This window comes from Anomalospiza imberbis, chromosome 4 (genome assembly GCF_031753505.1).
Source record: "Anomalospiza imberbis isolate Cuckoo-Finch-1a 21T00152 chromosome 4, ASM3175350v1, whole genome shotgun sequence".
Classification (NCBI taxonomy): Eukaryota; Metazoa; Chordata; class Aves; order Passeriformes; family Viduidae; genus Anomalospiza; species Anomalospiza imberbis.
In genome coordinates, this window is record NC_089684.1 from 39,571,321 (window position 1) to 39,594,495 (window position 23,175).

At 42.2% G+C, this 23,175-nt stretch overlaps 1 protein-coding gene across 1 annotated transcript; it reads left to right on the plus strand.

Annotated features, from left to right (window-relative positions):
• Positions 1–411: 411 nt before the first annotated feature.
• ANXA5 (annexin A5) lies at positions 412–22,973 on the plus strand. Its single transcript, XM_068187961.1, has 13 exons — positions 412–498; positions 3,719–3,761; positions 10,270–10,354; positions 11,365–11,459; positions 11,838–11,951; positions 14,223–14,313; positions 15,245–15,324; positions 15,739–15,795; positions 18,220–18,313; positions 18,688–18,783; positions 19,233–19,291; positions 21,272–21,394; positions 22,451–22,973. Exons 2-13 carry the CDS (start codon positions 3,753–3,755, stop codon positions 22,511–22,513), a joined length of 966 nt encoding a protein of 321 aa, XP_068044062.1. The 5' UTR covers positions 412–498; positions 3,719–3,752; the 3' UTR covers positions 22,514–22,973.
• The last annotated feature ends 202 nt before the right edge of the window (positions 22,974–23,175 follow it).

The following is a 23,175-nucleotide window of genomic DNA, read 5'->3' on the forward strand; positions in this document are numbered from 1 at the left end:
TCTTCCTATTTATTTATCCTTTACAATCTCCTCAAAGCAAATTCAAGGGGCTGTGCTCCTGGAATGAACTGCTTTTGTACTAGTTTTTCATCCCCCTGGACTTTTCCATTGTTTCCAGAAAAACATACAGATGTGTTTTAGTGCTGCAACCAGACTCTGAAAACATTTTCAAGGCCCTTATTATAAACCCCATATCAAGTGAATTATTTCACAAATCTGATGATTCCTGCATGCACTCTTTGCCTTCTTGTGCAGCTACAACCCCAGATTTCACTGTATGGACAAGTCTTGTGCCTTGAAATGGATTGGGAAATGACAGGGCCCTGCTTGCAAAGTCTCAATGTGTGCCAGAGCTAAATATACTATTAAGGCAATGCCACTCTTTTTCTGGTATTTTACTGCTGTTTTTCTTTCCAGGTGTTTGCAGTACTGTGTTAAAGAAGAATTGGAAGTGCACTGTGCCAGCAGCAGCCCTGGGAAGCAGACTGTTACATCCTGGTATGATTTTACTAGTGATTGAAGATGCAAAAACAGGGAGGGGCTTGGGGCGGTGAAAAGACTACTATGATCTCATGTAGTTTCTTAACTTGTGTGAAAATTTGTCTTTATTTTTTAGAAATGAGAAAAAGAATTATACTTAATCTAGAAGGCTTATTTGTGACTTGTGGATAGGAACTATTGACTGTTAGAGCTGCTGTCAGGTGAAATACCTGCCCACAGTGGCCATGAAGGTCCTGCAGCTGGTGCTTGTGAGTCAACATCTCCAACTGTTTTAGTCTAACTTGAATTGTTTCTGCTTAAGGCAATCAGTACAAAATGCATTTCTCTTCAGGCACATGTTCATGTCTTCAGGTTCATCCTGGGTTTGCTCATAGAGCTATTCCTGCCTTTTCCTTTTGCATTCAAATTGATGCAAAGTCTGAAATTCTGTGATAATCAGATTTATTTTCTTTTCAAACATCTACTCTTTCCAAATGGCCTGGCGAGTCTTTCCCATGGTTTTACTCTAACATTTCCCCCTGGTCCCCCAGGCCTCTTGCTTTATGAAGTTATGTAAATATTCCCTTGCTTAAACACACATTGATAACATTTTAGATTGACTGGAGTGGGTTTTACTCCCAGCGTCATCTGTTGGCAAGAAGATCCTTCTCTTTTCTGTTTAACCTTTTCCTACCATTGCAATTCATCTTGGATCATGCATTTCAGACCCCTTCCAGAGCATAAAAATATTGTGTTCTCACCCAAAGATTCTTTTCCTTGTTATTCACTGATTAGAAATCCAGTGGTAGCCTCCCATTGACTGAATGTTACCTCATGTTTGTTCACAAATCATAGAATAATGAGCTGGCTGAAGGTAGAAGAGTGGAAAACCTTTTCAAGTATTTTGATTTTGAATAGAATAGACTTCTGCCATTGGAAATGAGAAGCAAAGTGTACACAGAGACATTTACTATAGAATAAAAGGCATGTGTTAATTTGATTCCAAATCCACAGCCTCCAGCACAAAGTTTAAAGGGCAAAATAGATTTCAATATATATGTTGGATCATTTCCTTGAATCTGAGTGTTGCTATAAAGTAATAAGGATACCAAATAAGGCATAGGAAATAAAAATACTATAATCCAGAAAAATCTATTCTCCTAAATTAAAAGGTAAAAAGCCAAGCTGTCCTCACCTTGCCTCTTAATGTGCTGTTATACACATGACACTTTCAGAACAGATTTTTTAGGATAGCAGGAATTGCGTGTCACTGTGCCTGGGTTAAACCATACCCAGCATTTCAGGGAGCCAAGGATTCAGACCTTGGATTGTGGCGCTGGGGGCTGAGATGGGCTTGCTGCAGCAAGGCAAGGGATGTAGAGCAGATGCATTCCAGGTGGTCCCATCCTAACTGCTAAACAATTTGTCAGACAAACAGACATATTTTTTCAAGTTATGCAAGGGTTTGTTTTATTTGTGAAGTTTAGTAAATATTTTTGTGTCAAGGAAAGTAAGTTGTTGACCTTTGTGTGCTAGTTACTGTAGTAGAGAGTCTATTAACATATTTCAAAGTAATGATGATTACAGATTTATTAGTTCCTAGAGTCTCATTATATGTTCACATGATACTGATACAGATTTTTTAAAATTTCCACATCACCCAGTAATTTTTTCTATATAACACTTCTGATTCACTAATGAGGTTTGACTTCCATGTGGTACTTGAGGAGCCTTTACTGCAGTGTTCACGTGCCTCATTCTGATTGAGAGAAGTTTGGAGTGTGTTAAAGTGGATTTAGCTTCCACTGCATTTCCTTATGTCTGCACTCTCTTGATGGTACAGCTTGAAGCATGATCCAGTGTGGCCTGTGTTTCTTCTGGGTATGATATCGAAGGAGAAAAAGACTTAATTTTTCAGAAAGGGGTAAATGTCTAAGCAAGGTTGTGCTTAAATTAAAAGTAACCAATTTGAATATCAACTGGTCTTTTTTTAAGGAATACTCTATAATGTTTTCTTTAATTTTGTGATTGTACATCTAATCCATATGTACATTTCCACATGCATGCTATGAACAGCTCTCTATTACCTTCATGCATCTTTCAGCATGTGTGGAATGCCACTTCAATGGATTAGATTCAAATCAGAGTTGAATAAGTAAATCAGGACATTTTAGCAAACAGTTTGTTCCTTGGTCCAGCAGAGGAAGCCAGATGGGTGGATCCCATGTTTTTGCTGAACTGTATGTGCACTACAGGGGCAACAAGAAATGCTGGACAAAATATTTAAATTTAAATCATGACCTATGTTTCTCTTGCTGTTTGTGAGGTGAATGCAACTTACTTTCAGACAGAAGTGACTGTTACCTGTTAAAATGCTCACACAGCGGGATTATGTTCGTGTTTTATTTTGGCAGAGGCAGTGAATTCCATTTGCATTGCAGTCACTTTTCCTCCTTTCTTCTGACTCAAGGCTGTGTGGCTGAGGGAGTGAGTCTGTCTGCAGCTTAGATGGAGCAGGTCCTTGAGTGGCCCCGCAGACTGCATCCTCCTTGCTCTCCAAAACTGGATATATCTTCCCTATTCCTGGGCCCGGGAGATGGTCCTGCTGGAAGACATGAAGTAAAAAAAGTGTCATCGCCTGAAATCCTTGCAATTTCTGATAGCTGAGAACTACAGCCCCAAAATTCTGTTCAACACTGCTTGTTGTGCTAACCTGGCTTACTTGAAAGCCAAGCTAGATTAGCTGATGAAATGTCTGCTTTTTACCGAATTCAGTTCAGACTTGCCCTTTAGTGCTGGGATAGGATCCCTTTCAGATTCATGGGAACCGATTTTATACAAACTTCATCCGGAGGGTGCTTGAGCACCTACTGGAGGCTGTCTATCGGCAAATGTAGTTTTTCTTTTAAAAGGTTCACGATCGCTAAGAAACAAAGCACGAATGACACCCCTCCAGGGCACGGCAGGGATGAAGAAAGCCGAGCCGCGGCCGGCGGTGCCTGGCCTGCAGGCGGCCCCGGGAGGCGGCCGAGGCTCGCTGCCCGCCCAGGGTGGGGCTGGCCCGGCCCCCGGGCGAGGCAAGAGCGGCTGGGCCGCAGCGGGACCTCCTCCCTCTTCGCTCCTGCCTCGCTCGGTGCTCTCGGTGGCTCAGGGCAGCGCGGCGGGAGTGAGGCGGGCGGGCGCTGTCGCCTTCTGCTCCTCGCTGTCCTGTCCCTCACTGTCGCATCTCTCTTTGCAGACTCGGACTCGGCCTCACCCGGAGGATCCCAGAGATGGCGAAGGTGAGGAAGGCGGCGGCTCCGGGAGGACACGGCCCGACGGCCCGTGCCCGGCCGCTCCCGGGAACATGCTCGTATTATCCATCTCCTTGTTCTCACTCCCCACCGATTTTTTTAAGGGCTCCCCTAAATCAGCCCATGCACAAGCCCGGGCGGGCGCGGACGGGAGGAGGACGGGGATCATGTGAGGGACACGTCAGGCACAACTTTCTTTTTTTTTTTCCTTTTTTCCACCAGTTTCCACTGATTTGGCCAAGTTTTCTGTACCCTGTGTTTATATTGCGCATGGGTGGAGGCTCCTTCCACTGAAAGGAAGCAGAAAATGATCGCCGTTGCAGTGCCTAGTAGGGGCTCGGGGCTCGGTATTTCCATTCCCAGTTTTCCCATAGCTAACACGAATTTTTCTGGGAGCCTTGGAGCTATAGTGCAGTTTTTCGTTTGAGAACTTTGTTTTGCAGCCCTTCGCTTGTTGTAGTTTGAGCCTGGACGAAGCTGTGGAAAATGGGGCAGACTCCAGCATTTGTTGCTGTAGTTGCATCAAATGCATATGCTCTGAAAAGTAAAATAGGAGTTTAATGGCTTATTTGTAGGAGTTTGTAATGGCTTTATAGGATTTGAACTGCTATAGGAAGTGAAAGCAATCAAAATCTGTTAGGGCTTTCACAAAGGTCAGAATAATTGCACTTGAGTGGAGTGATTAGTAGTTTTAATACCCTTGTGAATATTTACTCATATTACATATGGATTTAGTTATAAAAGAAAGAAAGGGAACTTCTTTTAAAGAAAAAAGTTTGTAATAGTATTTTTCTAAATTCTTGAAGTTGTGTTTTTTTGGGGGGGTTTCTTTTGAGTGACAAATAAGGGATTTTTCTTTCTCTAAACATTGGGCCTGGATTGTAGGATGCGTGTTAGGAGAACAGAAGCCCTTACCCATGCCAATGCAGGACACCTGGCCAGAGGGATATACTTGGACAATAAACCTTTTATTCCGGTGTGTGTAGCATTGCTTATAGTCTTAAGGGTAACTTCTTTTTAGTAAAAACATGGAAATTGACAATATTCTTGTCTGTCCCACAGAGACAAACTTTAATTCATCTTCTTAACCAGGAATGTTTCATTCCTCACTACTGCAAACCAGTTACTCTTGGCTTCAGGTAGTAAAATTTCTACCTAAGGTGACACTTGGGGATAGCTTTTTATCTGTGGTGGGTGTTGGTAGATGGAAGTCATTGGGACAGTGAGGGTTTTTGTCAGGGAGGCCTTGTTCTCCTATTTCCACATTCAGAGGGCTGCTTTCCATGTAAGTAGTATTCTTTTCCTGTGCAGTTAGGCAGCCACAAAAGATCGGGAGTGTTAAAGCATTGTAGCCTGTAACTCATTTTATGAAAATAAAAAAGCAAAGTTGGAGAAGCTCTACTTCTCCTGACAGCTGGCTGTTCTATATGTTGCATTATGAAATGGAGGTAAGAGTGAAAATGCCCATAAAATGCTGACTATCAATTGACAGAAACTACTCCTTGTGTACAGCTAAAGCTGCAGAGTTCACAAAGGCTGCCCAGCACAGTGTTAGTTCAGTGGAGTTCAATTTAGCCTAGGTACATCACTGAAGATTAAAACCTTTGAAGAAGGTAAGTTATATTTGGAGGCTTGGTCACTGAAGTACCTATCCTTGCCCAGTTCTGTTAAGTCTTATTTTATCCCTTGCCCAAAGGCCTGGGGAACTTTGTGTGTTCACTATCCAGAATAGAAAGGTTCATTCATTTTGTAGGAAAACTACAGCATGTGCTGCACAGACTGGTCCCTCCCTTCTTGTGTTTATCTACTTTCTTTGAGTGAACACTGCTGCCCTGACAAGCTGCCCTTTTCTCTCCCAGCTGTGTGTTCAGTGGTCTTTGTTACTGCAACAATGCACAGGGCACCATCTCCTCCTGCTCAGTGAACAGGCTGGGAACTGCTGCCCTGTACTTGCTGGCTCAGAAATCTGGAAAGAAAGCAGCAGGTGCTGTGGACTGATCTGTTTTGGTTTGACTCCCAATTTTTTTCCTGAATAATACTTTGGGAGTATTTGGTGTGTCCATTTGTAAGCTGCCAGGAAAGGATTGCTTGCCGCTGCTGAAGGTGTGGCCACTCTGCACTATATCTGGAGTTCCTGTTCTGCCAATGTGCATGTGTGACTTGGAGCACATGGATAGTATTGCCAGCTCCATAGTGCTCCAGAAGATGGTCTCACATTCCAAAGTACAAACACTCCTTCAGCACTGGGCTCTGAGCAGCGCCCTCTGGTTCTGTTGAGGTTAACTGTGAGGATGGGTTTCTCAAATGTCTCTGTGCTGGTTCCTACGTGGCTGCTGCTTGCTATTCTTTCCCACCCCCTCTTTTTTTTTTTTTTTTTTCCATCCCTCCTCCCTGTCTTTGATATCTCTGCAGTGTACTGACTCAGAGTTCACCACAGATGTTGTGTAATTATGTTTTTTCTCAAGAGTTCTAGTGGGGCAGATGTGAGTAGTCTGCTGACCTGAGCTTACTCCTCCTGTTTAAGCAGATCGTCTGAAGGACTGTTAAACGTGGAGAGGTGTTTTGCCGACATGTCTTTTTGGTTTTGCATTTGCATCAGCTCTGCATCTGTATCCATCCACTCTCAATGTCATTTTCACTGTACTGCCCTTGAAATGTCAGGAAGTAATTGCATTTTTCTTGTGTCGTGTTTGTTTTAGAGCACAGTTTGAACTGCCATCTCTGTGTGGGCTCCAATGGCTCTGAAGGCTTTCAGGTCAGCAGTGAACACTGTGTTGTGTTTATCTGCAAGATGGGTCTTGTGCAAGACATCTTAGAGCTATAATTTATTCTAGCACATGACCTTCTGGGCTCTCCTCTGTCTGCTGGAAATAGCATACCTTCTCTCTTTGCTGGTAGATATCCATTTCCAATCTTACCACTCCACAGTTTTCTTGTGCCATCTTGTAAACAAATGGCTGCTTAAAAAAAAGAAAAAAAGTCTCACAGCACCTTCTTTACACTAAATACCAGGTTTTCCAGCAGCAAATTTTTGAGACACTGCTTCTGTTGCTGCAGAGAAAGGGAGTGGCTCTTCATCTGTGGAGCTCTGACTGAGAAGTTGCTGTACGTGGTACAGAGCCATGGTGGTGGGGAAGGAGTCAGTCAGTTCAAGTATGGTCTGTTTGCTGATACCAATGCTCTGCATTTAACAGTGGCTAAACGCAGGGGCTTGTGGGCAGGAAATATTTTGTGTCTTGGTGAGGAAAATAAAAAGGAACCTTGTTACGTGGCTATTGTTACTGTTGCCAGGATATGTGGCACTATTAGTTGGTGATGCTAAATTGTCTCTTGGGAGACATTAACTTCGAGGTGCTGGTTAGAAACATTTCACCTGAGGTTTTATCTTCTCCTGGAAACTTTTGCTAGCATATAATTGGACAAAAAAAAATACCAGAGAATGTGAATTTCCTCATTTGGAGGGGCATAAATTCTAAAGCGATAATATCTCTTGCTTTGTGGTCTTTTTTTTTTTTTTTTTCCTTTTCATGCTACTTTTCTAGGAGCTTCATTGTTCTCATTGGAAAGTGTCTGGAGAAAATTAAAGCGGCTGTTTATTTCTAGTGTGTGATCACAAATTTCATTTGCAGTACACATGACTCAACAATATTAACAACAATCACTGTACTGGGGAATGTAGACAGAAAAGAATGTGTGTAGGTTTGGGGTGTTATAATCTTGTGATACACTTTGTGTTGAGGTTTTTTGTGTTGTGCTTCTCTTTATATTTTATTGCCTGGTGTAAGATGTGGTGATTGAGTAAAGGATAACTCCAGGTAACAAAAGGATTTATATCAAAGACTGTTTGTCTTTTTCATTGATGTGCTTTGGATGCTACTGGACGGTGAGCTTACTATGCAAAGAAAAATGGATCTATGAGGCTATTGTGTTCCTGTGTATCTGCTTACTTAAACAACAAGGGATGGTTTTAGTAATACTAAAGATAAAATATCTTTTCATAGAAGTAAATAAATAATGAAGTTTGTTTGGTTCATAGCTTGTTTTCAGATTTGCTGTGACAGCAAGTGCGTGGGTTAGGCTGTGATGTTGGTTCAGAAGCGGTGCTGCCCTCTCTTTATGTGGCCAAAATGTGCCATGTTTGGGAAGGGGGAGACAGCTCTTCCCTCAGTGGACTGAGAGTATCTTACTACTGCAGAGCTTTCTGCTCTTGTCCATGTATTTCACAAAAAGAGAACTCTGAACTGGAATAACTAAAAGGACACTTGTGAGTAGTGGAGTGTTTTAGATGGATTTGTGGTTGTTGAACACAGCATGCCTGAGTGTTCCCTGCTGGACCCCAATTGTCAGGCCACACTGCAGTACTCTAAAAAGCACTAGGTTGAGTTGGGCTCTGATGTGAACTTAGGGATGGCTTCAGCCTTTCCCAGTATTGGGCCAACTATTGGGAGTGTCACACCTGCCCACATGTGGCTCCTAAAGGCAGGTGCGGCTCAGGTTCTGGTAGAGGGTGGTTGTGACAGATGGGGAGCCAAAATCCAGTGGGTGCTGTGTGCTGCAAGGGAATGCCTGGAATGCAAACGGTGTTCAGGCATCAGAAAAAGTCTTTTAGGCTTCAGCTGCACCAGGAGATTTTCAGGGACTGCTCATCAAGCTTAGTGCATGTTCAGGCTTTCCATGCAGTGCTTTGGAAAAAAGAGTTTTGAAGGATTCCTGTCGGTTAACAAAAATGAGAAGGGCCATGCAGAGAGATTTCAATCTGGCATTTAGCATTCACACATACTTTGTCTATAACAGCCACACAGGAATGTTGGGCTGTTGTCATAAGACTTAGGAATTGTGAAGGGGAATTCCACTTGCTTATAACAAGATAAGCAAAAGAAGGCAAAATATCAATATCTGCTTCCGCTGAGATTTGTTGACATTGGTCATTTCCAAAGGAGAATTGTGGTACTTCTGTAATAGTAATTATGTGAGATGGTATGGAACAAAAATAAAATAAATAACCCCACTCTGGCTGGAGTGGTAGTAAGGGAAGAGGAGGGAAAGACTTTTCAGTCTTTACCTGTTTTACCAAATTAAATTCAGCTCATAAAAGTGAGTCCCAAATCCTTGAGATTATTTTCATGGTAGCCTTTGGAATTAGCTAGGAAGATGACAATAAATACATTCAAAATACTACCTGAAAAAATGGCTTATAATAGGACAAGCAGAGTGTTCCAGTGGGATTGTCATGCCTCTGAGTTATCCTGGCTATTGGAAACCATCTCCCAAAAAGAAATTTGTTGTTTCCATTTAACACTGTGGCACTTTTGTTCTGCTCTGTCAGAATACATGAGAAGTGAACCTGACTCCTGGCTGCTGCTGCTGCAGAAGTGGGAGCCGTGGGGAGTCTCTGCTGGCAGGAGCACACAGAAGCCCTGGGGCAGTTTCTGGTTACTGCTCTTTTCTCTCTGCCCTTCTGGCTGACCCATCTCTAATGAGTGCATTGAATGGAGTGGCTGAAATTCCTAACTCCAGGGAAGGCCAGATGGCAGTGCTGCCTCTGGAGTAATCTGGTGCCAGTCTCAGTAGGTGTCTTGGCACTTGCTATCATGCTCTTTTTGAGAGTGGAAAAATGCCCTGCCTGTTCTGATTGCTGTGTTTTTACGGCAGTGCTTACAGGAAATTTCCCCTCTTCAGCTGTTGGAAACACCTTCCTGTTCCCCAAACCCAGCTGTTTCCCTTTTTGGCAATTTCCATAGTTAATAAATTAACTACTGTGCTAAACACATATAGGTTCTTGAGCTATCCTGTTTAAATAAAGGCAAAACTTTTCCACGGAGATGATGAATGTCCTTTTGTGTTTAATCCAAAGAGAAATTCCCTCAAGAGCCATGTTCCATGGAAACTTAGGGGAATTGTTTTTGTTTTTGGACAAACTGATCTCTTGCCCTTATGTTTGAACTGGCTTTTTTATAGCTGTAAACTAATGTAGCTGAATCACTTTAAGAAGTTGCTCATGTCAAAAGAACTATGATGAAGAATTCAAAGCCATTGTAGAGTTCAATGGGTCTCATTTGCAGGGTGGTGGAAAAAATAGGTGTGATACTGCTTGAGAGTTCCAGTAGGGTTTTCTTGAGGAGAAGTTCTTATTTCCATAGTGTGTCTTTGTGCCATTTGCCTAGCATACGTGGTCTGTGCAAGTAATTTTTCAAATTACTTTAGCAAATGTTAAATGCTTAGTTGTTTCAGTGTTGGTGACAACAGTAGTTTGCAGAATTGATACGTAAATATACCCAAATTTAGCTGCACTGCTAAGGGAAACCATAGTAGTGCCTCTGGAATGAGCTGTGTTTAAACACCCACAGACTGCTCTTCAGCCAGACAATTGTAAGAAAAATACAGTCAGTTTTGGATCATGAATTCAAGTTTAGCTTGAGCTCGTTTATGAGCTGAAAGATGCAATGTTCTATTTCATGGCTTTTTCCCTCTCCCCCGACCCCCTTTTCCCCCACAGTACACGAGAGGCACCGTGACAGCCTTCGTTCCTTTTGATGCCAGAGCTGATGCGGAAGCCCTTCGTAAGGCCATGAAGGGATTGGGTAAGGATAATTTTTATTTTACAAGAAAGAAAAGGCTCTTCCTCCTTGGCAAACATCCTTTCTGATCTACTTTTTTGTCTCGGTTGATGAGACTAGAGCGTGTGTCTACAAGCCATGTAACGACAGCCCCAGGACTGCACTGGTCTGGGCGTGTCCTGGTTGTGACTCTGCAGCTCTCAAGGATGTTTATTTTTGGGTTATCATGAGGGAAAAAATAAGAGGTTTGCGCATTCCCCATTAAGAAATGGATGTTCCACGTGCTGTTCTGGGCACACTAAAGTTTTACAGTGCAGTAGCTCTGGATTTACAGGGACAGCTGTGGAGAATTACAGCAGCATAGTGGGAACTCTGCATGGAAAATACACAGCAGCCTCCTGGGCCTGGAAGTGTGTGAGCACAGTGCAGTTACTGGGGCAGGGAATGTGAGCCCACAGTGTGAATGCAGACTAAGAAGTGGTCTGTAAACCTGCACTGGAACTTTCTGCCCCAAAATTTGGGGCAGAAACCCCGATTTGCTGCTTTCTCTGAAGTGGAAGGAAGGGAAGGAGGGATGTGTGATACACCTCAGCCTACAGGCACACTCAGTAGGGCTGGGAAGATGCTGTATTAGGAGGACCTACCTTGCAAGCTTTGTGTATAAAATGGGTAATAGCTCCATGCTGCTGCCCTGTAGGCTGTTTGGGATTGCTGGACTGAGTTGGCAGTTTGTTGGTGAGCCCAAGGGCAAGACCTTTCTGTGGACAAGAGACTGACTAAATGTTGCAGCTGGTGCTTGGAGCAGAGTCTGGATCAGATGGAGAACAAACAGCATGTTAGAGTCCTCCAGTCATGGTTTTGCACCAAACTTGGTGGCTCAGCTTGGGGAATGGTGACATTTGTTATTTTAAATGCTTCTGCTGTTTGCCAGTAGACTGTTGTTGTCAAAGCATCTTTCAGTGCCTTTTGAGTTTGTGCCACTGCAGTTTGTTTTTCAGAGTGTGTTTGTAACTCATTGTTCTTTCTAACTTCAGGGACTGATGAAGAAACCGTGCTGACGATCCTCACCACCAGAAACAATGCTCAGCGTCAAGAAATAGCTTCTGCCTTTAAAACCTTATTTGGCAGGGTAAGAAAAAGAAAAAATACCTCTGGAAATGAGCTGGTTCTGGCTTAGAATGATTACTTTAAAATACAAGGCATATTGACCATATTCCCTGTAAAACATTCCTTGCAAGAAAATGTACTTTTGCTTTTCTCTTCCTCTCTCCTCCACCCTGCCTTATGCTAAAAAAAAACACAATGCATTTCAGGTTTTTGAAATGCTTGTTCATCCTTTCGTCCTGCCTTATTTGCTTCAGCTGAGGTGCCAATTATAAGAAAAAGAGAGGTGTCCTTTGTCTTTTTGCTGTGTCTCCAGAGCCTTTCAGTTTGCAGACTCATGTGCCTCCTTTTAAAATACTTAGTCTTTGTTCATCACAGCACTATTTGTTCTGCTCTGCACTAGGATCTTGTGGATGACCTGAAATCAGAACTTACTGGCAAGTTTGAGACCTTGATGGTGTCTCTGATGAGACCAGCGTACATTTTTGATGCTCATACACTGAAGCATGCCATCAAGGTAAGTGGAGGTATAATTAATGTGTTACATGAAATGATTCGTTGATTTTATTTTTTTTTAGGAATTAACTTCTGTTGCTAAAGGAAGTGCTAACAGAAGTAGGCTTAAAAAAAAATTAGCCAAGTTATGCTGACCACTGCTAGTGCCATGGTTTTGCCTGTTTTTTTTTTCATCCTAATAACTCAGAGGCAGTTTAGAAGTCTACACAGCATAAGAATTGTTCCTTCTGGTTTAAATACAATGAGTAGATGTGCAGTTGCTTTCATATATTTTGCTGTTCACGTGCAGTGCTGAAGTCCAGAGGGCTCTTGATTTTTCTGCTGTGAGCAGCCAAGGTTTTATAGCTATGCAGATGTATAAAAATTAGTTCAGAGCATTTAACAGAAGTGTAGTGCTCTTTGTTTCTTCTTGACTGTTATTTAAGCTACAGAGTGTGTTACCCCTGATGGATTGCAGTGCAAGTCCAAAACTGATGAGATTGTGTAAACTGCTGTCCACCAAAATTATGAGCAGGTATTGTATGTAGTATTGAATGACCTCTAAAAAACTGCCTTCAGTAACACAGAGGGAATAATTGATGGGCCTGTCAGTGTTACTGTTTTAAATTTTCTTTTGTGAGTGCATTTAATGCCTTTCTGGGCAGGCCAGGTAAACAAACAATTTACAGTGTGGGTGTGTAGAAATTTCAGTGTCTCTTCCATGTGCTCTTTTTTTCCGTCTCTGTCACATCTATGGAATTTCAAGAATTGGATGTCCCTGGACTATTTACAGTATTGATCAAAATCGAGGACACTGAACTTGACTCTAGTGTGAGGTAGTGCTTTGTGGAATGACACTTCCATGCAAACTCCCAAGATCCTGGATGAGCAGCTGGTTAATATGTAGGCTTTAGTCAACTGTGCAAACAAGTGCTCATGCACCTGTGACCCAGCAAATAGTCCCTCAGGCAACAGAAACTTAATTCCTGGAGGTTTTCAATGATGCCTTTATGTGCATTGGGGGAAGGGACGGTGGTACCTGACAGAGAAACTGATAAAGGCCTTGTTGATTAATTAAAAAATTGTATTCCCAAGCTCCTCTTATTGGTTTAGGAGTCAAAGACTGACAGGGAAATGACAGAACAGATGGGTGTAGGCGGGAAAGTAGAGATAGTGAAACAAGAGTGGTTTTGTTCTTGTCACTTAAAAAAAAAGATGCTAAACCCAAGACCATGGAAATTCAGAGAATGTGTTTGCACAGGAAAGGATGTCAGTACTGGCTGCGGTTCAGCCAAGGGGAGTAGCAGTAAAGCAGATATGATAGTAGGGATTGCACTGCAAGGTAACTCGGCTAAGAGCACTAACTCTGTGCTCAAAGCTGTCCCATCAATTTTCACTGCTGCTGCTTGGAGTAGAGTGAGTTTAACTGTGCCTGCCTCCCTTGTTGAGTAGGCCTGTTCATGAAACAATCTGCATTTTGGAAATGATTGCCTGTCACCTGGCAGGTTTGTATTCTGGATAGCTTTGTGTGCAGTTGCATATGTGTACGGTGTTTAGTATTCAATGTTTTCCTTACAGGTAAGGTTATAAATAACATGCTGAAGCAAAAAATTCTCAGTATTGCATTTCAGTGTTGCTTTTGTGAAATGACTCCTTTGTATGTGTAAAGAGCTGTGGATTATTCTTGCAAACAAAGGCTTAGACTTGTGGAAACAAGATATTGGCCTGGCTTTTGTAAGTTCTATCCTTTTAAAAGTGAAAGAGCAGCTGTTGTTTCTGCAGTCATCAAGAACTGCAGGATTGCTGGAACTATCTGGGTTAGCAATTCTCTTGTAAAGTGTGTTTGCAGTGGAAGGAAGGGGCTTGTTTAACAGCGCAGTTCACAGCAGGCTGCAGATCTGTGCTGGGTGGCTCCGTGCTTATCTGTGTCCTGGCTGGTGACAGACACTGTATGAATTAGAGCTAAGATGCAAACTTACTCCATTCACTTCTCTTGATGTCCTTGATTGTAATAGCAAAGAACGGAGGCACACCTGGCTGCGCTTGAGTGTGGAAGGGCCCCTCTGAATCCTGCAGCAATGGGTTTTTATGAATTGTTGGATTGGTTTTGAAAACAATCAAGACAAACTGGGAGAAATTATCTTCAAAACCCCCACAATGTATCAGAACAAAGAAAATATATTTTGCTTATTTGATCCAAATATATAAGTTTATGCTTGATTTTGATGGTCAAAGGTATTTCTTGTTTTCCTTTTGTTATTCCATCAACTGATTCATACTTGCACCCCTGCAGGGAGCAGGAACCAATGAGAAAGTGTTGACTGAAATTCTTGCCTCCAGAACACCTGCAGAAGTGCAGACTATTAAACAGGTTTATCAGCAAGGTAATTTTCTGTATAAAATAAAGATCTCTGTTCAGTTCCTTTAATATGATTTTAGCTCATCTTTCAAATAAGGTCTCTCTGAACTGATGGATGTTTCCAGTAAGAGCAAATTCTTCCTGCTGTGTTGCAAAACTTCATATTGAAAGGAACTAGAATTTTAATTGGAAATTGAAATAGTTTTTATTTCAGGCTTATGACTGCAGATTGTGGTGCTTCATGCTTTATAGTTAGAATTCTTTCAAAAGTATTTATTTCCTCCACCCATTATTTTCATCTTTTTGACTGAAAGGCAATTTTCAGTAATTCAAAACAAAACTGATATCACATAAAAAAACAGAAGTGAATTTTTTTTTGCCTTTTGCTCTATGTTGTGTTCAAGTGCACTTATGCTAAAGCAGGTGCAGCTTTTGGCTGTCCACAGGAGTATATGCTTTTACCCTGTCATTGTGGGCTTGTTTTTCAGGGCAATGCTTAATTCAACAGATTTCTTTTAGCTTTGTGCAGATTCCTGCCACACAAGAAATTCTCATGTTTTAACAAATTTTGAGCCCAAACACAGAGCCTCTAGGGGCAAAACTTATTAGTAGTAGACTTTCCTGGGCTCATGGTTTTTGTACATTGAGGCTGCCATATTTTAGCATGACTCCATGTCTCTATCCTCTTTAGTTCCTTAGGGAGCTGAATCCATGCATGTCACCTTGTACTTCAAAATATTGTGAATAATCTGTTCCTGACATGAGGTGTTAGGTGCTCTATTTTTAGAGTAATGTTATGTTGTAAGTGAAAGCAGAATATGTCCTGAGTGTTAAAGATGTTACTTATAGATGATTCTACAAATTGTGAGTCAAGTGGACTTTTTGCCTTTCCTTGCTCTCCCCTTGAAATAGCAAGGGAGCTTGCAAGGTGGTGAGTGAATGTTGCTCTTCTGCAGAGTATGAAGCTGACCTGGAGGATAAGATCATAGGAGAAACATCAGGCCATTTCCAGAGGCTGCTGGTGGTGCTGCTGCAGGTTGGTGTCCTGTTGTGGGATGACTTTTACTGCTAGGTGCACTTAGCACTTCCTGCTTACTAAGCTGGGTTCTGGATGGGCCTGGTGCTAGGCAGGACTCGCTCTGGAGCTGAGGCACTTCATCTGATGTGCAGGGTCAGCCTTGGGCTCTCTTCTGAGTAACCTCCATATCACTGAAGCAAAACACTTCTGCGATGCCCGTGGCTGTAGCAGGTGCTGCTGTGTGGGGTTTTGAGGGCAAAAGGGGAAGAGGACCCTTATTTCATAGACATGTGCAAGCAAAAGGGAAAAACAAGGTAGTTTTGGAGAAGATGCATTGGGGGATAACTTGTCACAGTAACTTACAGGCTCAAATAACAGATAAATACTTTTTGACTTATCTTCTAATTCTTCAGTTTAACAATTTCTGTTTAGGCGAACAGAGATCCTGATGTTGGAGTTGATGAGGCTCTTGTTGAGCAGGATGCTCAGGTGAGTGACTGACTTACTATTTGGGGTAATTGTATGAGTTACCTCAAAAGATGGGAAACAGCTAGAATTCAAATGTGAGAGAGTGGTGGTAAAGCTTCTCTGTATTTTTTAATATGTTCTCATATGCTTTTTTTGTATTTTCTGGACAAAAGAGGTGTCAAAACCTGAAATACTGTGATCAAAATTTTTTGCACTTTTACATTTCAGTTTTGCTTATTACTTAATGAGGGACCTGAATAAAACAGCAAGTAGATCATTGGAAGAGAGGCTGAGGCTTGGTGAGCACTGCTGGAAAACTCAGATGTTGACATTTCATTGCTTAGTACCTGACTTTGGACTTCTCTCTGAATTTAATCCCTTGTCCATGACTGCTCCCCAACCCTGTGCTCTGGGTTGAAAGGAGTGCCAGCAGTTAATTGGTGTCTTTGCCAGTCTCTTGCTGGGTGCCATTTACTTTGTTGGAGTGATGGTCAATATTTCAGTGATTTGATTACAACTCATATAATACGTATTTCTTCTCAGTTATTTCAGACAACTCTGTATGAGACATTTTTCTCTCACAAATTCTGTTGAGATGAAAGAAATACAGGGATTGTTCAAGGTGATGTGGAGGAAACACAGAATATCAGATCAATAAAACATTCTCCTGATAGCACAGCAAGATGGAGCAACAGAGTGGCAAAATATATTTTACTGGTACAGACCTATCCTTTATCACTTAAATTCAGAAAGCGTTGTTGTTCTGCTGTTAAACTTCCTGTGACAATTACAGCTGGAAAATTAGAGGGGCAAATGTTTGAATCTTGATCTAGACTGTTCCCTGAAGTTTTCAGTGTTGCTTTTAGCTGGGCCTATGTTATTGAGGAAAGACAAGAAGCACTGGCCCTGGTAGGTAGATAGATTTCTTTGACCCCTTTAATTGAGCTTAAGTGAGCAGCTAAACATAGGAGGCACCAAATCCAGCTCTTGAAAAGGTCCTGGTTTTTCAGAAAGTCTGTGTGGTTTGCTGAATACATTTAACTTGGGCTGGGACTGTGAGTCAGTGGACTTTTCTGTTGACCACCCAACACAGCTGGACCAGATTAATTTTCTAATTGCTATTGCCAGGTACAGATGGCCAGAACTGAGGTACATGACTGTGCAGATGTAGGAGTGTTTTTGGCTTCCCAATGTTTTTCTTGAGTCATATATTCTGGAAAGGACTTGATACATTAGAAGGCAAAGTTTTTGCTGAGTGATAATTTTTCAATTTTTTGTGTCTAGGATTACTAAATATTAATTCAAAGCAGATGTGAGACTTTTCTGAGAATGCCTGAAGGAGAAAGTCTGCCTTTTTGGAAAAGATTTTGTGAACATCACTTCTTGAATGTTATACAGTTGAGGTATATTTTGTGTATTGCCCAGTGGCAGGCAGATAGCAACTTAAAGCTGACATAAAGTTCTATTTACAACTTCTGGTGTCTCTAAATCAATCTTTTGCTGGTATTTTTCTAAATGCTGTACTGGGACTTCTCATTTGCTACTGGATGGAGAGTGCTGGTATTCATTTGGAGGGCTTACAATATGTTATTTGTAATATCCTGGCAGTGAGTGCCTTGAGAGCTTTTTCCTCTCCACCTTTTTTCATTCTATGCCATTAATATTAAAAAGATCATATATACTACGATATGTACAACCTTTCTCCTTACAGAGTGCTTAGCACACAGGTTGGAAAAAGGCAAAATTTTCCAACTGTTGGGAAAAAGAACTTGTTTCATTTTCCAAATTTTTTTCTTTCTCGTTTTCTCCTGGCTCTTGCTCATTCCAACCTTTTGAAGTGCTTTACTTTCCTGGTGCTGACAATGCACCCAGGTCTTTGTCTGCATCAAATATAGACTTGCCTGAAAAGCCACAAATGTGTTAAAACACTGATGAAAATCTGATTTCAAGCAGCTAAGAATTTATCAGCCCACAAATACTCTTTCTGAGAGCTTCTAGAACCCTCTTCCCCTCCTTCTTGAAGAACTTCCTCCTGGGCCAAGTTGGTGTGGTTCTGCTGTTGAAGAGCCCTCATGTAACAAATTTTTGCTACTCTGTTTGAAAAAGGGAAGGAAAAAAGGGCATAAAAGGCAGTTCTGTGAATAAATTTTATCTGCTGTATTACCACAATTTCAGCAAACTTCAGTCCTTATGAAGAGGACTATGCACAGTCAGTTTCAGGGCCTGAAGCTGCATTACTCATGGAAATGCTGTCACAGTCAATTTCAGATTTTTTTCATTTATTTCTCAGATTCAGTACTTGGCAATTTAATTTCATTTTTTTCCTTCCAGCTATAGCTTGTTAGTAAATTTAATGCTCCTTAGAGTGAGACAAATAGAGCTTTTCAACAGGATGCATGGGCACAAAACAAATGCTGATGTTTTGATCTCTTGAATTCATAACAGGTTTTGTTCAGAGCTGGGGAGCTGAAGTGGGGAACAGATGAAGAAAAGTTCATCACTATCTTGGGAACCCGCAGTGTTTCTCACTTGAGGAGGGGTAGGTAGTGTGGTTAATGAGGGGCTGAGAACTTCTGCCTTAAATCCAGCCTGGAAAAGCTCAGCTCATATCAAGGTGCCTACTTTATGAGCTGATAATAGAGGGACAATACCTTTTCCTCTGCTCCTTGCCCATCCAGAAGTCTCTTTTACTAATCTGCTTAGGCCATTGGGAATAACGGAGCTGTTCCTTCCAGGTGCAGGGAGGGGGTTGTACAAGGGGCATCTGATGGGAAATTGGTGCTCAGAACAAGACAGTGAGTGGCCAATAGCACCTGAACTGTGGATAATGACACACAGGTGGCATTGTCCTGAACTGAGGGGTACTGGCAGGAATGTTGGCTGTTCCCTGACTGAGCACACTTTGTTTTGCAGTGTTTGACAAGTACATGACCATTTCTGGCTTCCAGATTGAAGAGACCATTGACCGGGAGACCTCTGGTGATTTGGAGAAGCTGCTTCTGGCAGTGGGTAATTGAGTCCTAACATGTCTAGCACTAGGCTGCCTTTGCTTACTCCCAGGCCTCCTGAAATTGCAGTTTTCACAGAGGACGGTGTGAGAACGGGGTTCCTTTAGGAAGGTAATCAATCACCTGGGATCTATTTTTATGTCTGGTGAAGAGGTGGTGAACTGCCTTCTTTTTCGTCATGTGCACCTCTGCCAGAGCTGAGACAGCTCTGCCTTCACCTGTATTCCTGGCAGCTTATCTAGGACAGTGTTGGAGAATTTGACTAGTAAAGTCTCTCTGCTATCAGAAATAAATATTTGTTCTAAATCCCAGAACCCAGAGTTGTAACAGAGGAACAGACCGGGTGACACCACTGGAGAGAATAACCCAGTGACACACACCTTGTCTTGGCAATCAAAGATGGCCTTGTATTTAATAGCAGTCAATAATGCAATCATTTGTCTTTTCCAGTGAAATGCATCCGAAGTGTGCCTGCCTATTTTGCTGAGACCCTGTATTATTCCATGAAGGTATGTAAAAGTTTTCCCTAGGTCACTTTCCATCTCCTCCAGGTACGATTCCTCTTCCTTTAGCTTGTCCTTCTGTCACTGTAAATGCTGACAGTATCTGCAAAAGGTTCACGGAGTGCAGGGCTGGGAGAGGATGCAAACAATTCATAGTTTCCTTGGAGTTCATTGTGGGTTTGTCACACCACAAACCTTTTTAGTCTCATCAGCTGTTTTTTGATTTGGTGCTGCTATGCTGGAAAATGTCTGGCAATATCCACTGGGCACTACCCAGCTGATTAAACTCCAGTGTCTTTAGGTGGTGGATGTACTGAGGATGGAAAGAAGGTAGATTGTGCAAATTAGTGCTCTTTGATTTAGATGTGAGTATTTACAGATGGAGGGCATTAGGTAGCTTTGAAACACATTTTGATTACTACCCATCCTCTTTAAGAAGCAAAAGAAAGCAGAGAAAAGGAAAGGCTTAAAAAGCTGCAAAAGATTACGCACGGGAATTGCATTGGCAGTGCTGCATCCATGTTTCTGTTGGCTTTACCTTCTCTTGGATGGGAAGAGATAAGCAGGGAAAACTGTAATTTAACTCCCAGTGGGTAATATTAATTAAACCAGAGGAAAGTAATCTGTTTTCAGGCAAGTTATCAGCTTTCCTGAGGAATTCCTCCCTTCTCCTTGCTGGAGAGCCCTGAAGTATATTTGTCAGAAGATGAGGTGACAGCTTGAGAGTTAGTGATGAGACACAAAATGATAGCTTAATTTTAAGAAGTCCTTTACTGCCTCTGTAGATACCATGTAGAATAAGGTTCAGGTGAAAAATACAAAATATTGTATCAGTAGGCTGAGCTGCCTGAGGAGGATTACTTTTCTCTTAATTATTTTTATTTTTTAAAGAATGCAGTTTTCCTGTAGGCTTTAGATTCTTATACACTTCTGTTGTGAGAAGCCTGACCAATGTGTGCTGGTGAGACCCCCAAATTTTTTTTTAATATAAATAAAAATCATTCAACACTTCAGATAAGAAAGCTTTTTGTTAATTATTACTTTGACAGTTTGTACTTCTGATTTATTGGTTTGGCACAACAAGGTTCTGCACTGAGCAGAGTTTGCTTTCATTATTCTGAGTAGGGCAGAGCATGGCTTGTATTCCTCAGAAACCACTGGATTTGTGGCGTAACGTTTGGGCAGCTTTAGGGCATTTTTAGGTCTAATCCAAGAATATTGCACCCAGAAGGATTGAGTGGCCCTGGACATTAGGCTGAAGATGACTGTGGGGGCTCTGCCAAGTCCTTCCCTGAGGTGCATCTGCAGGTTAGCATGTCAAAGTTTGTATGGCTTCAGCATGTGTGGAGTCTGCCTTGTCTGAACAGAGGGGTCAGGGCCTTGGTCTGCACAGGAAGGTGAAATGCTTCAAGCACTGAAGATGAACAAAGTGGGGCATGCTTGTGTGGTTGGAAAAGGTTTGTGAAGCTTTGCCCCCATAATGAACAGCTGGAGAGTTTGTGGGATGAGTTGCTCTGCCTGTGTCCTGCTGTATGATGTTGCTTTGTGCTGGTCGCTGCTGGGATTGAGGTGCCCCGTTCCAGAACTGACTGCAGTTCCGCAGCCTCAGGGTGCACTGCAGGGGGATTTACATGTGATTGTGGCAAGCAGCTGTGCTTCTGTGCGAGCTTGGAACTGGGGTCTTTTAAATTTATGTGGGCATTCACAGTTGAAGCCTGAGATGAAACATGAAATAAGAGGCCTGAGCATCTGGCACTTGATAGAGGTCCAGGGATCAGAGCTCCTCTGTTCTCCACATTTCAGTGTGAATGTCTCATGATACTGTCCTGAATATTCTGTTTTGGAGTTGAACTGTAATGCAGGAGTGGTTTGAGATGCCACTTGTTGCTTTCATGTTGTACCATTGTTTTTTGTATTTCATGTTTTGTTGCAGCATCTGTACAGAACCGATTCATATTTGAAAGTTATTTGGTCTTTCCTCTTTAGGGGGCTGGCACTGATGATGACACCCTGATCAGAGTCATGGTTTCAAGAAGTGAAGTTGATCTGCTGGATATTAGACGAGAATTCAGAAAGAATTTTGCGAAATCATTGTATCAAATGATTCAGGTAAAATTACTGTTCTGTTCTCAGGGAAGGCAGGGGTGACTGAGATGTCACTGTTTTCACTGTTTTTCTTGGCAGAGGGTGGGTGTGGGTACAGCTGGGTGACCTGGGCTCTGAGATTGAGTTCCTCTGCAGTTTTGACATGGCTTCGTTGAAGTGGGGGACACTTCCTATGGAAAAAAGTTTCCTTCCAGTGCTCACTAGGGCAGATGATGTGGTTTTCTGAAATTGCAATTACTCATACACCATATTTAGCTACTGCATCATTTCCTTGTTCTTGTCTGGGTTCCTTATTGTGCAGTGCTTCAGAGAGGGTGCTGGCTCCAGAGAAATAACACTGGGATTGGGAGTCTGAATTACCATGATTGAAGTTTAGATCTTGGGTTGTGGTATGGAACCCTTTGCAACATTTCCAAGTGAAAACGGGTTCACTGTGGAACCTTTCTGAGTCATAATTTCCTTTGAGTGGACAGGAAGGAGCAGGAAGGGAAGGAGCCAGCAAGAAATCCGGAGCCAGCTGTTGCTGAAAATTTAAGGCAAAAGGCTTCCCCCCCGCCCCCAACCTTGTTTTATATTGAAAGTCCTGCTTTTCATGATTTTTCTATTGTCATTCCTGACATTAGGTTCCCTTAACTAGGCTGGGTGAAGTTTCTTTTTGGCACTGCCTGTCAGGCCCATATGGATTTCATATCAGCTTCCCACTGATTACAGGGAGCAGAGCTGGTGCCTTTCTAGGCAGTGGCAGGTGTGCTTTGCCCATGTGTTGCTTGCTTTTGATGCTGCTTTGGTCTTCTCTTTGGACTTTCCTCTGCAGACAAACGTGTCAAATGTGCAACGAGCAGCTCTGTTTTCTAGTAAAGCTTTTGGAGTTTTTTGTCTCTGGCAGTCTGTCTGTGTAAATACAGCTCTCATGTAAGAAGCAGAGAATTTCCTTGTGTCATTCCTGAGTGGAGAGTCAGCTATGTGGATTTCCTGTGGGTGGGATGAATGTGTAATGTGCTGGGGCCCTCCTTGGCAGCTGCTCTGGTGACTCACGGTGCTGCTGTGCTACATTGACAGAAAGACACATCCGGGGACTACAGGAAGGCGCTGCTGCTCCTCTGCGGTGGCGATGATGACTGACGGGCAGAGGACACGCCGCTCTCCTTGTACTCCAGCTTTGCAGCCCTTCATTAGCATGTCTGTCTGAGGTTTTGTATCTTAATGCTTTGTGGCTGCTTGAATTTATACTAGGATTGCACTTAGTAAAAAGGAGCTCATTGTTATCCCTCCTCTTCCCCAAGTCCTAGCTTCCAGGAATTTCAAGTGCCTTCTGTGATCTGCGAGAGTCACCTTCATGGAAGGTGGGTGCTGAACACAGAACCCAGTTCTTTACAGGTGTTTTGCTGAAATAGGAAAAAATAATCATGTATTTCACTATAAATTCAATATTATAATTTTTTGCTTTTTATTCCTTTCATTTCCACTGAGTATTAAGCTAGTTCTAACATGGCAATTTGTATGTAATATTGGAATGAATTTGCTGAACATATTACAAGCAGTGATTGGAAATCTAAAGGACCAATAAATTTTTCCCCTCTCATCACAGTTGTATGTGGTTTTTAATCTAATTTAATGTTTTTCATATATTTTCCCTTTCATACAATTTCATTGTCTCAGACTGTTGGTATATATTTCCTCCTGTTATTGGTGTGTTGCAGCCCTCCATCTTCATGTCTAGCCTAGGATATGGGTGCTGTGGTGATCCCATTGTTCAGTACAGTTGGAAAACCAAAATATTGCTG